The sequence below is a fragment of the Procambarus clarkii genome, chromosome 76 (genome assembly GCF_040958095.1).
Source record: "Procambarus clarkii isolate CNS0578487 chromosome 76, FALCON_Pclarkii_2.0, whole genome shotgun sequence".
NCBI lineage: Eukaryota > Metazoa > Arthropoda > Malacostraca > Decapoda > Cambaridae > Procambarus > Procambarus clarkii.
The window spans coordinates 19,200,488-19,216,747 of NC_091225.1; the positions used below are offsets into that span (position 1 = coordinate 19,200,488).

At 41.5% G+C, this 16,260-nt stretch overlaps 1 protein-coding gene across 1 annotated transcript in view; it reads left to right on the forward strand.

Annotated features, from left to right (window-relative positions):
- The window catches only part of hlk (hulk), a 106,692-nt gene that overhangs the window by 44,199 nt on the left and 46,233 nt on the right, over positions 1–16,260 (forward strand). The window contains exons 9-20 of the mRNA XM_069313701.1: positions 288–470; positions 2,009–2,140; positions 2,317–2,499; positions 3,496–3,627; positions 4,035–4,217; positions 4,919–5,050; positions 6,186–6,374; positions 10,042–10,182; positions 11,527–11,709; positions 12,371–12,511; positions 14,340–14,522; positions 15,068–15,118. Of these exons, the coding sequence (XP_069169802.1) occupies positions 288–470; positions 2,009–2,140; positions 2,317–2,499; positions 3,496–3,627; positions 4,035–4,217; positions 4,919–5,050; positions 6,186–6,374; positions 10,042–10,182; positions 11,527–11,709; positions 12,371–12,511; positions 14,340–14,522; positions 15,068–15,118 (1,833 nt within the window). The remainder of the gene's footprint in view (positions 1–287; positions 471–2,008; positions 2,141–2,316; positions 2,500–3,495; positions 3,628–4,034; positions 4,218–4,918; positions 5,051–6,185; positions 6,375–10,041; positions 10,183–11,526; positions 11,710–12,370; positions 12,512–14,339; positions 14,523–15,067; positions 15,119–16,260) is intronic.

Consider the following 16,260-nt stretch of genomic DNA (forward strand, 5'->3'; position numbering starts at 1 on the left):
AATAATCAGTAAAGAAATATCGAGAGTCCTTTTTATATATATTTGATATATTGAAGTATTGCACAAGTTTCTATCCACTCAAAATTGACTAAAGACTTATTATTCTGCCTAATTATCGGAAATATTTTCCTCATGAAAAATCATGATTTGATGTAAACTGTAGTTTCTTGTGGTATATTTATGGCGGTCGACAGACGACGACATGGCAGGTAGAAATAACCTAAGATAGTCTATCCCTTTAAGATGTATTTTTGTCTTGTCTCAATAAACATACTTGAACTTGACAGATGACGAAGACGACCAGGACTCACAGCTGGTGGTGAACGAGCTGGAGAACATTGACGACGAGTGTGATGCCAACGGCGTCTCCTTCGTCAAGATCGACAACGATGAGGAGGCCAAAGAGTACGGCATCGACAACCTCCCCACCCTGGTCTACTTCGAGAAGGGCGTTCCCTCCGTGTACTCCGGTTAGTATAGCTTCGAGAAGGGCGTTCCTTCTGTGTACTCCGGTTAGTATAGCTTCGAGAAGGGCGTTCCCTCTGTGTACTCCGGTTAGTATAGCTTCGAGAAGGGCGTTCCTTCTGTGTACTCCGGTTAGTATAGCTTCGAGAAGGGCGTTCCTTCTGTGTACTCCGGTTAGTATAGCTTCGAGAAAGGCGTTCATTCTGTGTACTCCGGTTAGTATAGCTTCGAGAAAGGCGTTCATTCTGTGTACTCCGGTTAGTATACCATTCGTGTCGATGCTGTGTCATGGGCTCGCTATGGTAGCTTTCCGGCTCCTGTTCTCGACGTTACAAATCCTCGTCCCCCCTCCCCCCCATGCAGCCGTTTGACATCTATAAATAAGTTGTCCCCGTGCTTGTGCACTTCCTCACCCCAGGAACCAGATTCAGGAAGCAGTTACGCAAGTACATACGAACGTGTACATCTTTCCTCAATCATTGACGGCTTTGGTTACATTTATTAAACAGTTTAGAAGCGTGAAAACTTGCCAATCAACTGTTGGTATTGTTATAAACAGCCTCCTGGTGCTCCGGAGCTCATTAACTGTTTAATAGTTGTAAACAAAACCGCCAAAGACTGAGAAAAGATGTACAGATTCGTAAGTGCTTGCGTAACTGCTTCGTGAATCTAGCCCCTGGGTATTAATAAGAAGTGCGAAATTTGACCGTATGACCAGATTACTTAGGAACATAATAATAAAGGCAATTGTAGAAGGCTAATTTACCCATACGAGGCGACTCCTATTTATAATCCACTCAAACTCATTCATATAAATGTTTAAGCTATGATTGAAACTGGTGATCCATCGTCTATTGTGCTCCCAGGTAATTTGTTTCAAGATTGTTGTTACATGAGGCACCGGGCAAAACGTTCTCGCACTTTCTTATAGTCAATATTGACTTAATAAATAAGTGCATATGTGACATACTAATTTATTGTGAATATTTTAGTTTACCTTGAAAAGCTTCATAGAAAACACTGACGTTACCTAACCTTCTTAATATGTTAAGATAAGCATCTTATTGCTTCGTAATTACAATTATTACTTAACCTATACCTATAATAGGTTAAGTAATAATTGTAATTACGAAGCAATAAGATGCTTATCTTAACATACTAAGAAGGTTAAGTAAGGTCGGTGTTTTCTATGAAGCTTCTCAAGGTAAACTAAAATATTCACAATAAATTAGTATGTCACATATGCACTTATTTAATAAGTCAGTATTGACTTAATGAAAGTGCGAGAACGGGTTGCACCGGGAAGAGACTGGAGGGAAGGGAATTATGAAGAGAAAACGCTTACTCAGGATGACTATATAACACTGTAACACATGAAAGGAATAGGGGGTAGCAGCTGGGATAGAGGGAATGGTGTAAAGGAACGGTGCCCCTACCACTTGAACCATTGGGGACTGAATGCCGGCCCTGCTTGAAGCGAGGCCATCGCTCTACCGACGACCAGATAGTACCTTGTGTGTAGTAATGATAGCGATGGTTGCAGGTAATCTGCTGGCGGAGGATGAGGTGCTGGACTGGCTGGTGCATCAAGTGGAGGACGACGAGATCGAGGACGTCACCGACGAGATGCTGGACCGTCTGATTGACCGCTCGGAACACCTCGCTGTCCTCTTCTGTAGGTGGCTCATGCCTTTTTTTCAGTTTTGCATCATTGTAGTAAATATTAACATAACTCGAGGCATAGGGAACAATTAAATGTATAATCCCACCTCGATCTGTCTACTAGTTGCCACATCACACATTATGTGTAATATTTAATTGACAAAGTTTATATTCATTAATATGTTTCAGACGATAAGGACAGCCGCCGCAGCCGGAAGGTGCTGGCGGAACTGGAGAACATTGACGACGAGTGCGACGACCGCGGCATCTTCTTCGTCAAGATCGACAACGACGAGGAGGCCAAAGAGTACGGCATTGACTCCATCCCAACTCTCGTCTACTTCGAGAGTGAGATCCCATACATCTACGAAGGTGAGCCCGCCAAACACACACTGAAACTACGACGTTGGTACAACGTTCGAACACGTTTTAACGCCTCCTAACCAGTTATAACAACCAATATAGCAAATTGTAACAACGTTCTAATACGTCATAAACACGTTAAGCCAAGATATAACAACTTTATTACAAGTTGTAACAAGCGGAAAATAGAGACAGTTTCGGTTTGTGTTTCCAGGGAGGGCTTTACAGTGCCGCTCTGTCAGAGTCGTGTTTTTGGCTGTAACATCTCTTGACTACAGCCACAACTGTAATTATTTGTGAGAAACTGACAATTCCAGCTTCTAAATGTAAATCTAAATTATACAGTATATAATTATAATTATATAGATTGCTGTTATGATTTTTCCCTTATGTATGTACTGTAATTTTGTGTGTAGCAATGATAGCGTAATGATAGTAATGAGTTATATGTAAACATTTATCATTCAAGTTTTTGTATTTGAATTTAAACACTCATCCACCAGCCCGTTCTCACAGTCTGACAAGCATCTAAATTATACTGATTTTGGTTATCTATAAGCGTCAGTATCTAGATGAACCTACCCACCCTATCGGGAGTAATGGTCACTAGAACCTAAGAATACGTACAAATGGAGTTGCTTAAATTCCACTCAATTCTCCTCAATTTGGAAGCTGCTGTTGATGTGTGTTGATAGTGAGGGCGACTCGATCCCATTTTGAATGAGCACTTCGGGTTTAAACATCTATTGTCAGTTGTGTACAAATTAACGTCTTTGTACAATTTTTAATGTACAAAGGAATCACAGTAATGTGAATATATCCACAGGAGCCGTGATAAGGATTCGAACCTATGCGGTGGGGTGTTCTCAGCGCATTGGTTCAAATCTTCATCACGGCTTCCGTGGATTTTCTCATTTTTAATGTTTGAAAGTATAAAACATTGCATGTACTTTCATTGGAATATAATTTTTGTGATTACTTGATGACTGTGAATGTTGTGGTCAGGTGACCTGATGAAGGAGGAAGACGTGCTGGAGTGGCTCATTCATCACGTCGAGAACGAGGAGATCGCCGACATCACCGATGAGATGCTTGACAAACTCATCGCCAATGAGCCGTTCCTTGCCGTCCTCTTCTGTAAGTATACTCTTCTGCTTCGTTCATTCACGTCAAAAAGTTGTTATGGGAAGTCATACCATCTTAAGTACAAAATGATATCACAAGAATGTCATGTGTCTATGAGAAGACATTAAGTGTTACTCGTGAGTGCATTACTTAAGCTGAGAATGTGTTTGACTCTTATGTTTGTCTTCGTAATCTTATATTTTCTTGTGTAACAGATTCGTAAACATGCAATAATTTTTCGTTGATAATAATTACATGCAGCGCAGAGAGCACACACAATGGCCACTATATCTCACACTATGAGATATAGATGATTGGGAAAGTTTACATAATTCAGGGGAAAGTGATGACAAAGTTTCAAACATTCACGGAAAATCAGCTGAAAAGTTCCTTGACTCTCTTTGCCGTGTTTACCGTAGACGACAAGGACGATCCAGAGGACCACGAAGTGCTAGCTGAGCTCGAGAGCATCGACGACGAGTGTGAGCAGGCCGGCGTGCCCTTCGTCAAGATCGACAACGACTCCGAAGCCAAGGAGTATGGTATCGATGAGCTGCCTACACTAGTTTACTTCGAGAACAGAATTCCTAGCATTTATGAAGGTAGGTTTTGGCCTGTTTTGGAGGGGGGTTGAATATGTTCAAGAGACAGTGTGTGTTTGAGTTAGTGAATGTGTGTGTGTGTGTGTTTGTGTGTGACTATTTGTATCTACAGGATCGAGCTGTTAGCTCTTGGACCCCGCCTTTCTATCCGTTGGTTGTCTACTATATTGACTCCAGTATTACTTTTTCTTTATCGTGTCTACTGTGTGTAGACATGGTACTTCAATTAAATTTTCAAAATATTAATTTTTTTCTTTTGCAAACAGAGTGGTAGACGGTTGGAATAAGCTAAGTGAGAAGGTGGTGGAGGCCAAAACCGTCAATAGTTTCAATGCATTATTCGACAAAGAGTACTGGGAAGACGGGACACCACAAGTGTAGCTCTCATCCTGTAACTACACTTTGGTAATTACACACACATACATGATACAGCCCGTAGCAGCAGTCTAACTCCCAGGTATCTATTACTTCTAGGTGAACAGAGGCACTAGGTGAAAGAAACTCAGCCCAATTATTTCTGTGTATGTGTGTGATAAAGAGAATGTATTTAGAATATAAATATTCTGGTGGTACAGTTTATGAGTGAGAAACGCCTACTGACCTCACACCTTTGAGATGTATTTCTTGCTTATCTCAATAAACATACTTGAACTTGAACCTCACACCTCTCTCCTTTCCGTCTTCCCCTGGCGGGTATGCAGGAGATCTCTCCAATGAGCAGGAGGTGCTGGCCTGGATCCTCCTTCAGAAGACCTCGGACACAATCGAAGAAGTCACCGACGAGATCCTCGACGACCTCATCGCCAACTTCGAATACGTTGTCGTCTACTTCAGTAAGTGCTACCTATCTGCCTTTTTTCTTTTGACGACATTGAGTGCTGGAGGGAGTGGGGGGGAGGGGTGGTGGCATTAGTCTCCGTGGTGTAGTGGTAAGACACTCGCCTGGCGTTCCACGAGCGCTTTGTCATGGGTTCGTATCCTGGCCGGGGAGGATTTACTGGGCGCAAATCCTTAACTGTAGCCTCTGTTTAACTCAACAGTAAAATGTGTACTTGGTTGTAACAACGATTCTTCGCGGCGGGGATCGTATTCCAGGGACCTGCCCGAAACGCTACGCGTACTAGTGGCTCTACAAGAATGTAACAACTCTTGTATATATCAAAAAAAAAAAAAATAGTCATAATTCCCGTTGTTAGGGCCAGGAGGTTATCTTGAGATGATTTCGGGGCTTTAGTGTCCCCGCAGCCCGGTCCTCGACCAGGCCTCCACCCCTAGGAAGCAGCCCGTGACAGCTGACTAACTCCCAGGTACCTATTTACTGCTAGGTAACAGGGACATCAGAGTGAAAGAAACTCTGCCCATTGTTTCTCGCCGGCGCCCGGGATCGAACCCAGGACCACAGGATCACGCGTCCAGTATTCTGTCTGCTCAACCGCCGGCTCTCTAGTCACCAGCCGCCGCCAGAAAGCATGTATTTAGGCCTATCGGGTTCCCCCCCCCACCCCCCCGTCCCCATAGGCCAGCTACTGACTTTCCGCACGATGCCACCCACAACAGTTGACATAAACAACTGCAATTCCCTCAAACAAAATGTAGCTTAGGTTGAAAAGTAATTGGTTATACAAATTTTAATCAAGTAATTATCCAAGTATTGAATATATAAAATAATGATATTATAAACATTACAAATATTCTAAAAATAATTGTTTTTGAAATATTTGCCATATTATTACAAATATTATTAATTCCAAAACTATAAATGCTGTTTACAAATGCCACGACTAATATTACCCAAATAATAATAATAATAATTATCAAAATAATAAATAATAACAATAAATTGTTTAGGCAAAAGTACATAACATATAAAATGAGTTACAAGCAGAACGTGAGATAATATTTGATAGTAAGTTTAATACGGTTAACAAAATAATGGTGATCTGTTTCCTCTCCCACCCCGTCTCCCAGGCGGGAAATGCGAGGAGGGCCAGAAGTGCGACAAGATCCTCGACGAGCTGGAGAACATCGACGACGACACCGACGACCAAGGCATGCACTTCGTCACCACCGAGGAGACCAGTCTGGCCGCCCAGTACGGCGTCAAGACCTTCCCTTCCCTCGTGCTCTTCAGAAATGGCGACCCGCTCGTCTATAAGGGTATGGTGGGTCGGGGTGGGTGTGGCACGGAGAGAGAGAGAGAGAGAGAGAGAGAGAGAGAGAGAGAGAGAGAGAGAGACGTGAAAGAGGCAGAAAGTGAGAGAGATATGAAAGGAAAAGAAAGTGAGAGAATTAGAGAGGGAGGGGGAGAGAGAAAGTGGAGGGAAGGAATTATCAGGAGAATTAGCACGGGCTATGGTGAGTTACGGGCTCACCATAGCCCGTGCTACTTGGAACTTATTCCGAGTAGCTGAATCTATAACAACAACTAAAGGTCAGGATAAGGATTTGGGATGGGACGGGGAGGGAAGGAATAGTGCCCAACCACTTGGATGGTCGGGGACTGAACACCGACCTGCATGAAGCGAGACCGTCGCTCTACCGTCCAGCCCAAGTGGTTTGGGGGAAAGAGAGATAGGAGGAAGAAAGAGAGAGAGATGTCAATATATTTTTTTCTCACTGAATTAGCTTGGTAATACGCTCCCCTCATCTAGGCCAGACAGTTGTCATCTAGACCTAGCTCTGCAATACGCAGCTAATAATCTTGCTATTATCTTCAAATAAGTTGTGCTATCAAAGGAATATGTTATATACTTATTGGCCAATGTACTGAACATTATAAGAAATTACGTCTGATACCTTGGTCTCATTTTCTTTTTTTCAGAAGAGTCTATTTTGTTGTTGGATATAAATATTAAATACAGTATTTTAAAATGTTTGTCTTTATTAATGACTTTACTGGAGGTTGCGCCTTGCCAGTGTCATCCGTAGGTGATGTAAACACAGAAATCACACTATCGTGATGCATCAAATGAACAAATCCACAAGGGCCGTGACGCAGGTTCGAAATCCTCGCCACGGCCCTTGTGGATTTGTTCGTAGGTGATGTATTTTACAACGTCATACGCTGAAGAGTAATTCTTCTTTGCAGGGAAATTCTTTAGAAACTTCTTTCTTATATTTGACTAATATGGAATCTGCCTTTGTTCAGGACTCTCTCACATTGCTTGTGAGAAGTTGACAATTATATATGTAGTAACTATTTGCATGCTTTGCCTCTTAGAGTTTGCAAAATCAAAACAAATTATTCTCTTCTAAAATGATGCTTTTGTTGCACTTATGTTAATTATTTACATGTTATGAGTTAAAAGTTGCATCTCTGACTAGCTTATTGTGGATTTCTATGCAGCAGTTGTCTAACTTAACCAAAAACTGTCACACTTAAAGAAGCTTCTTGATTAACCAAAAACATATCAAGCCATAACAAGTGTCTAGATTAACCTAAAACCATCATGTCAAAACAGGTGTCTAGAATGATTAACCGGAAACAAGTCATGTCAAAACAAATGTCTTAGATTAAGCTAAAACAATGATGTCAAAACAAATATCTAGATTAACCAATGCTAAATCATACCAATGCAGGTGTCTAGATTAACTAAAAACCAATGCATGCCAAAAACACTTGACTGCAAATATTCGATTTGTCTTGAGAGATAAAAAAAAAACTAAAGTATTTCTACTCACCTCTGTCAATATTGAAGCTCGGTGATTATTTATGATAAATGAATATGTCTGTTCTGCTGTTAAGTGTTGTGTGTTAACACTAAAAAAAAAAACTCAATATAGTAATGTCAATCATACATGCTAACGTTTAGTAAATGGCGATTGTATGTAGAATTACTCCACACAGGTATTGTCTTCCTGCATGTAGAGGTCACTCCTTAGAGTAGACTACACTTAGTGACATTGACCCCAAGTCTGCCCATCACGCCGCCTTTAGTCGACATCATGATGTCATGATCCTCCAGCCTGGCTCCTGAGAGGAACTCCTGTTGACACTCGGGTGAAGATCTTTGGCTCTGTAGGTTACATCTGAGCTCCTTCAAGATCGTCGTTCGGCGGTAGATCCCGTCTACACTCCTGCGTGTGAAACTTCTCATTCAGCTTGACGCTATTTTTCGAACCAGCGGTCGGAGAACCACCACTCAGGGCACAGGACTCGTTGTGCGCGCATTTGGTTCGAGACATCTCTTCGGCAAGTCGAAAACATCCAAGGAAATACTGTCACATCATTATTTACGTGGAGACGACATCACATGCCTCTTACAATGAACATTTTCCAACGAAGTCGACAATGCCTGTCTCAGACTAGAAGAATTTCCAACTGAGACGACAATACTTGTACCATACTGCAAAAGTTTTCCAGGGGGATACTACTCCCGCCTCTTCCAGGGATTGTTCCAGGTTATCCCTAAGTACTACCTTAGTGACTAGTCCTGGCTACAGTTTCCGAGCTCAGCACCGCTTATGGTTATGGCTTACACTGTACTTCGGAAGAGTTTCCTGAAGGCCTGAACCGCTACTGTCCCGAATACCATGTTGTTGATGGTCCCAACTGCTACCTCCTCGGAAGTCGTGTTCCTGCTGATCCCAGCCATTGCTACCTTGGATACAATGTCCCTGATTGTTCTTACTATTGAATACCATGTTGCTAATGGTCCCAACTACTACCTCCTCGGAAGTCGTGTTCCTGCTGATCCCAGCCATTGCTACCTTGGATACAATGTCCCTGATTGTCCCTACTATTGAATACCATGTTGCTGATGGTGTCCCAACCACTGAGTACCATGTTCCTGATGGTGTCCCAACCACTGAGTACCATGTTCCTGATGGTGTCCCAACCATTACCACCTCGGATATTATGTTCCACGTGAGAACAAATCTTTATCACGAGGACAATATTGATGAAACTTTGTTTTCTCCATCAGTGTTTGACACTGTTTGCACGATGTGAATCATTACCTCATTATTACGTGGACCACAGATACATGCGTCCATGATATCAATAGACTCTTGCAAACTTATTGTGATGTTAACATTTTATTTAGTAAAATCATAACAGATTAATGCTTGTCTTTTCACACCTTGCCAAGCTAACATCAGCTGTAAACAAAAGACTGTGTGTGCTTTTGCTGATTTTTTTTTTTTTACAAAATTAAACTGCTGGCTTAATTTTAATAGTCACTAACTATTTAATTCAATCGTCTTATCTTCAGGTGTCACAGTTACAGTGAGGGTTAAAAGCACACAGTATGGAATGAATTAAAGCATAATTCACACCCACAAAATGATCCTAATCTTAAGAAACGACAGAGGATTATTCTACGGTGACTCCACCAGCAGAACAAATAAAGGGCGGGGTTTGGTTATGACGACAATGAGTGGAGATCGATGTTGACCAAGACAAAAGATAACTTCAGGTGGTGAAGACGCTGGAGTGGGAGAAGGAGACGGGGGTTGAGTAAGAAGCAGAAGATGGAGAATGACTAAATCACAAATCTAGAATAATCACACCTGATGCCTTTGCAATGCTGATCAATTGCCTTTTAGAAGTAAAGGGCCGAGCCAGAGGAGTTGAGAAATGTTGATCAGGAGCCACCAAGTGCGAACCTTATAGTTATAGAGGTCACACTAGTAGACAAATCTAGATATTTTATTTAGCTGGGATATTAACTAATAAGTAAAAGGTAACTACAATAAATACCTGCAAGCGCAAGATAGTGTGTCAATGACCTAACTCAAGATAAATAAATATGGTTTTGGAAGATCATTTTCAATATTGGTATTTCAGCATTTAACGTTTTTGTGTGATGGTGTTTGGTACCAGGTGACATCAGTGATGAGCAGGCCGTGTTGAGGTGGCTGACGGATGATGATACGCTGGAGATCCCCAACCTGATTGAGGAGGTGAACCAACGCATGCTGGAACGAATACTCAACACCTCGGATAACGTCGCTGTCTTCTTCTGTAAGTTCTCGCTGAGGCTCCTCTATTGCTCCTCCTCCTTCAGGCTTTAACATTGATCTATCAAGCATAGAGTGTGCAGGCGAGGAGTCACAATAACGTGGCTGAAGTATGTTGACCAGACCACACACTAGAAGGTGAAGGGACGACGACGTTTCGGTCCGTCCTGGATCATTCTCAAGTCGATCAAGTCGACAATCGACTTGAGGATGGTCCAGGACGGACCGAAACGTCGTCGTCCCTTCACCTTCTAGTGTGTGGTCTGGTGAACAAGCATAGAGTGTGGCTGTTGCTGTTTAATGTACAAAAGTTATTACACACAGAAATCACAATTGCGTGATGCATCAAATGAACAAATCCACAAGGGCCGTGACGAGGGTTCGAACCTACATACGAGAGGATCCCAGACGCTGCCTTAATCGACTGAGCTATGACATGGTTCTTTTACCATGTCGTAGCTCAGTCGATTATGGCAGCGTCTGGGATCCTCTAGGATGTAGGTTCGAACCCTCGTCACGGCCCTTGTGGATTTGTACAAAAGTCATGGCTAAGTGATTCACTCAAAGGAAAGAGACGAATGAGTTTTAGTAGATTTGCCTTCTTCAAGAGACACGAAAGGTTTGTACTAGTTTTCACTTCGTCCATGTTAAGGTAATTATCAGCTAGGAGAGAGCAATAAGCCAGAACAACTTTATAGCACTTACGAAAGGATGAGGATAGGACGGAGAGAAGGAATGGTGGCCACAACCACTTGGACACTTGGGGATTGAACGTCGACCTGCATTAAGCGAGGCCGTTGCTCTACCGTCCAACCCGAGTGATTGGGCTAACTTAGACGAATGACACGAAAGGTTATACAATAGTTTTGACTTCTTCCAAAATATAAGAAAGCTTTGTAATAGTTTGAACTTCTTCGACAGTAATAGTTTGAACTTCTTCGACAGTAATAGATTGAACTTCTTCGACAGTAATAGATTGAACTTCTTCGACAGTAATAGATTGAACTTCTTCGACAGTAATAGTTTGAACTTCTTCGACAGTAATAGTTTGAACTTCTTCGACAGTAATAGATTGAACTTCTTCGACAGTAATAGTTTGAACTTCTTCCACAGTAATAGTTTGAACTTCTTCCACAGTAATAGATTTAATTTCTTCCACAGTAATAGATTGAACTTCTTCGAGAGTAATAGTTTGAACTTCTTCGAGAGTAATAGTTTGAACTACTTCGACAGTAATAGTTTGAACTACTTCGACAGTAATAGTTTGAACTACTTCCTTTTGCAATACCTTTCTCCTAAAAGAGAGAGGAATAACTTGGACCAGTTTTGACTTGTGTGACGTCACCAGACGCCGCGGGGGACAAGAAGAGCAAGAAGATCCTGACGGAGCTGGAGAACATCGACGATGAATGCGACGACATCGGCATCGACTTCGTCAAGATTTCTGACGATGGGATCGCCAATGAGTATGATATCGTGAGCTTGCCGGCCCTTGTCTACTTTCGGAATCGATTTCCTCAGATATATGAAGGTGATAATATATCATTTTTACCTCTTGTTTGTTTTGTGTGTGTATCGAATTTGCATTTTTGAATATATATATATATATAAGGAAATTTGGATATATTTACATATCAAATATATCAAGTTTGCGTATATCCTGAAGGGGAATGCGAGTGTTAAAGACAATTTAATTTAACTTTGATATATGTTTTCTTTGTCACAATTCTAAGTCGATGTTGGTCATTACTTTTGTTTTTTGAGCCTTATCTGCCTCTAGAACAATCTAGAACTCGGCTTCTTGGTTCGAGTTCTAGATTGTTCTTTAAAAAGTTGAATAATTTCTCAAAAACCTATTGTTACTTGACAATCCATTGATAAGTGCAGTATTTACATCTGATTGTTTTTTCAACAAAACCAACATATCAAATATCATTTTATCAATGATTTATTGATGGAATGTTACACCTGAAGCCCTTTAAGTTGATGAGGAACTCCAACTTTCCTGTTGGAGTTACTCACTGATTGTCACTTTGACTGTCACTGACTGTCACAAAAGTGGAGTCACTTTTCTGTTGGTCACTCACTGTTGACCAGACCACACACTAGAAGGTGAAGGGACGACGACGTTTCGGTCCGTCTTGGACCATTCTCAAGTCGATTGTGACTCACTCACTCACTCACTCCTGCAGGTGACTTGAGAGACGAGGAGGCGCTGCTGGAGTGGCTTATTGACAACAAAGACAAGGGCCCAGCATCCATCATCGAAGAGGTGGACGGTCAGATGTTGCAGAGTCTGGTGGACACCTTCGAGTACCTCGTCGTGTACTTCTGTGAGTAGTTCGCTGGGTCTCTGGTGGAGGCGTTTTGAATAACTGTAATGGATAAGTAAAAGTAGTTTTCTGGGTGGTTATCTTGAGATGATTTTGGGGCTTTTAGTGTCCCCGCGACCCGGTCCTCGACCAGGCCTCCACCCCCATGAAGCAGCCCGTGACAGCTGACTAACACCCAGGTACCTATTTTACTGCTAGGTAACAGGGGCATAGGGTGAAAGAAACTCTGCCCATTGTTTCTCGCCGGCGCCCGGGATCGACCCCGGGACCACAGGATCACAAGTCCAGCGTGCTGTCCGCTCGGCCGACCGGCTCCGGGTGACATGTAAAGAGTTAATCGAAGTAGTTTCCCGAGTAATTGTAATGGGTTTGTGGAAATAGTAACTATAATGGGTATCTAGCGGTAATAGTCCAAGTGAGAAAATCTACCAGGGCTATGAGGGGGGGACGCGAACCTACGATCTAGGCATTGCCAAGTCGCATACACTACCACTAGACCACCTAGGCTGACTGGTTAAAGTCGTACAACCAAATTCCTACTGAAATCACAGGAAGTGTAGAGGCCCCCCTTGCTGAAGTCAGTCCAGGTTTTATGAATGATCCACAAGCACTCGGGAGGAGGGTAGAGTGAACCTATACACCTTACGCCCCAAGGTGTGGGACCACGTGAAGAAGCAGCAACAACAGTGTGTGTGTGACATATGGGAGAAAACGGCTCGCGTGTAGCATTTTGATGACTGAGTAAGTGACGGCTGTCAATCTAGACCATGAAGTGTGAGTGTGTACTCACCTACTTGTACTCACCTAGTTGTGCTTGCGGGGGTTGAGCTCTGGCTCTTTGGTCCCGCCTCTCAACCGTCAATCAACTGGTGTACAGGTTCCTGAGCCAATTGGGCTCTATCATATCTACACATGAAAGTGTATATGGAGTCAGCCTCCACCACATCACTTCCTAGTGCATTCCATTTGTCAACCACTCTGGCACTAAAACACTATGTGTGTGTGTGTGTGCGTGTGTGTATGCGTGAGTGTGTGTGTGTGTCTGTGTGTTTGTAGCGGTGAAACATGTCTGGGTCATATATGGTAATGTTCTTGTACTGGGTTGGACTTAATATCTAGTTTCTGTAATTGGTCATTGTACTATGATTTGCAGTATTTCAATATTATCGAACACGCTCTTTGTAGTCAGTATAACAATAATACAGCTAATTATCTTGCTAATGATATATTGTTGGAATTAATGCAAGAAGATTTTCGTTTGTTTAAGACACCTTTGAATATTTGATATGAAATATGTTTGCTAAAGAATACATTGGTTTGAATCTTTGTCTGAACTTTGTCTTGAGTTATGAGGGGTTACAAGAGTCGCTGGAGACTACGACTCTCAAGGAGTAGCATACGAAGTCTTGAAAATTGGTGTAAGATAACCAAGTTACGTTAAGATGCCACAATAGCGTAGTTCACAACAATATCATTCACTTGGTTCATCATTTGAGTATCAGTTAGAGGTACTTCTGCGATGTTGACCCAAACACCCGCTAGATTTTTTTTTTGAGATATATACAAGAGTTGTTACATTCTTGTACAAGTACAAGTTGAAGAGACAACGACGTTTCGGTCCGTCCTGGACCATTACTAAGTCGATTTGAGATGACGTCTGAGATGTTTTCTTATTGTGAGCATCCAATGTTGGAAATGAATTAAGAACTTAAGATATTAAACTTACAATAACCATCACTTGAAATGGAGGCGCGTTGCCAGCCACTGTACCATCTGTTTCAGTTATGCTTCTGTACGCTGCGCTATTGACGTCTCATTTACCTCCCAGACGACGACAACTGCCCAACCTGTGAGACAGTCCTGGCCGAACTGGAGACCATTGATGACGAGACGGACGAGGTGGGCATCCAGTTCGTCAAGACCAACGACGTGGAAGCGGCTGAAGAACTGGGCATCAGCCACCTGCCAGCCCTCGTGTACTTCGAGGGTGGCGTACCCAGCATCTATGATGGTAATTGACTGGGCACATGTTGGGGCAGCTTAATCCAAGACGTGCTGACGGGAGATATTAATCAATCAATTCTGCTTTGTTTACAAAATAGGATTAGATTTATGTTCTACTCTCCGGTACAACGAGTTTTCTCTAATATCTTCTGGCTCAGGAAGTGTTATTATTCCAATAATCACACGTGTTCCCCCCTTGCCTAGAACTAATATAGAAATAGGATATAATGATCTAAAATATCCTACAGTCGTGATGCTTAAGAGCATGCCACTCATAAGAGCGTAGTTAAATACTAGCACAGCATAGAGATACATTACAGAGATGAAGCTCAGTCATCACCCAATACACCTCCTGTATGTCTGTTGTCCGCAACATTTGCAAAGCAAAACAGGGACCAGTAATGTGTTTTTTTTTTCGTGTTTTAGATTATCCAATTTTAAGTGCTAATAATGCTTAGCTATTGCATTGAAGACTTACCACAGCCCAGAGTGACCTGTGACCTCACTGGTGAACTATGCCCGCTCATTAGGTGACATCTGTTACATCCCCAGGTGACATCGCAGGGGGTGAGGCGGTCAGTGCTTGGCTTATAGCGGAGACACGTAAGCACACAGAGAGCTTTGTTGTTGTAGCTTGTCTTAGTAGGTGGGTCATGTCTCCCGGAAGGGTTCCTCTTCCTTCACCTCCTCCTCCTGTTCCACCTGTTCTTTCTGTTCCTCTTCCTTTTCCTTCTATTCCTCCTCCTTCCACTTGCTGCCGCTCTTGTCATAAAGCGTATTGGTGTCAGCTTGTGATGTATTTAGAACAATGGCGCATGCATTAGTTCCCTTCATAATATTTGTAAGTTTCTTTTAGAGGAATTGTGATGAGCGTGAAGGACTAGAGGTGAGGAGGAGGAGGCCACGGGAGGCAGTGTCCTTCATACATCATATGAAAGATGGATATATGTATAATGCATAAGGTATTTTAGATGCAATACGAGGTGTCATTTGTTTTGAATACTGTATTATACAATAGCTCTTTTGAATCGTTTCATTATATATAAAACATTTTACGGTAAATATTTGTTTATAAATATATTATAAAGTGGCGTAATGTATCTAAAAAAAAAAATATGATGACATTAAGGAAATATCTTACGAATTAATATCAATATTTTCGCAAATTTAAACATATTTTGTCACAAGAGTCAACTTGTATATAATTATATAACTTGTATATAATTATTTGTATATAAATATATTATAAAGTGGCGTAATGTATCTAAAAAAAAAAAATGATGACATTAAGGAAATATCTTACGAATTAATATCAATATTTTCGCAAATTTAAACATATTTTGTCATAAGGTCAACAGAGACTAATTCCTACATACCAAAAGTCATCAATTTAGGTGCTCACCAATGGTTGATCTTCAGCTCTTGGGTCCCCGGCTCTCAACCTTTTGAGATTTTGCTCAGACTCTGTTTGGATGAACGCGAATGATTAAATATTTAATACTTAATAATATATTTGGTTCTTTCAAAAAAGTAGTTGTAACTACTTCCTATAAGAACCTACGAGAAGTTGTTGTAGGTTAATATAATAAAAGTGTCTTTCATACAGCATATGAAAGATGGAAATACGTATAATGCATTATAATACATACTGCTTCTATAATGCAATCTAGATATAATTTAATCTATAAGCTATAATAATGTTTACCTTATCTATAATAATAATAATAATATAATCTATAATACAG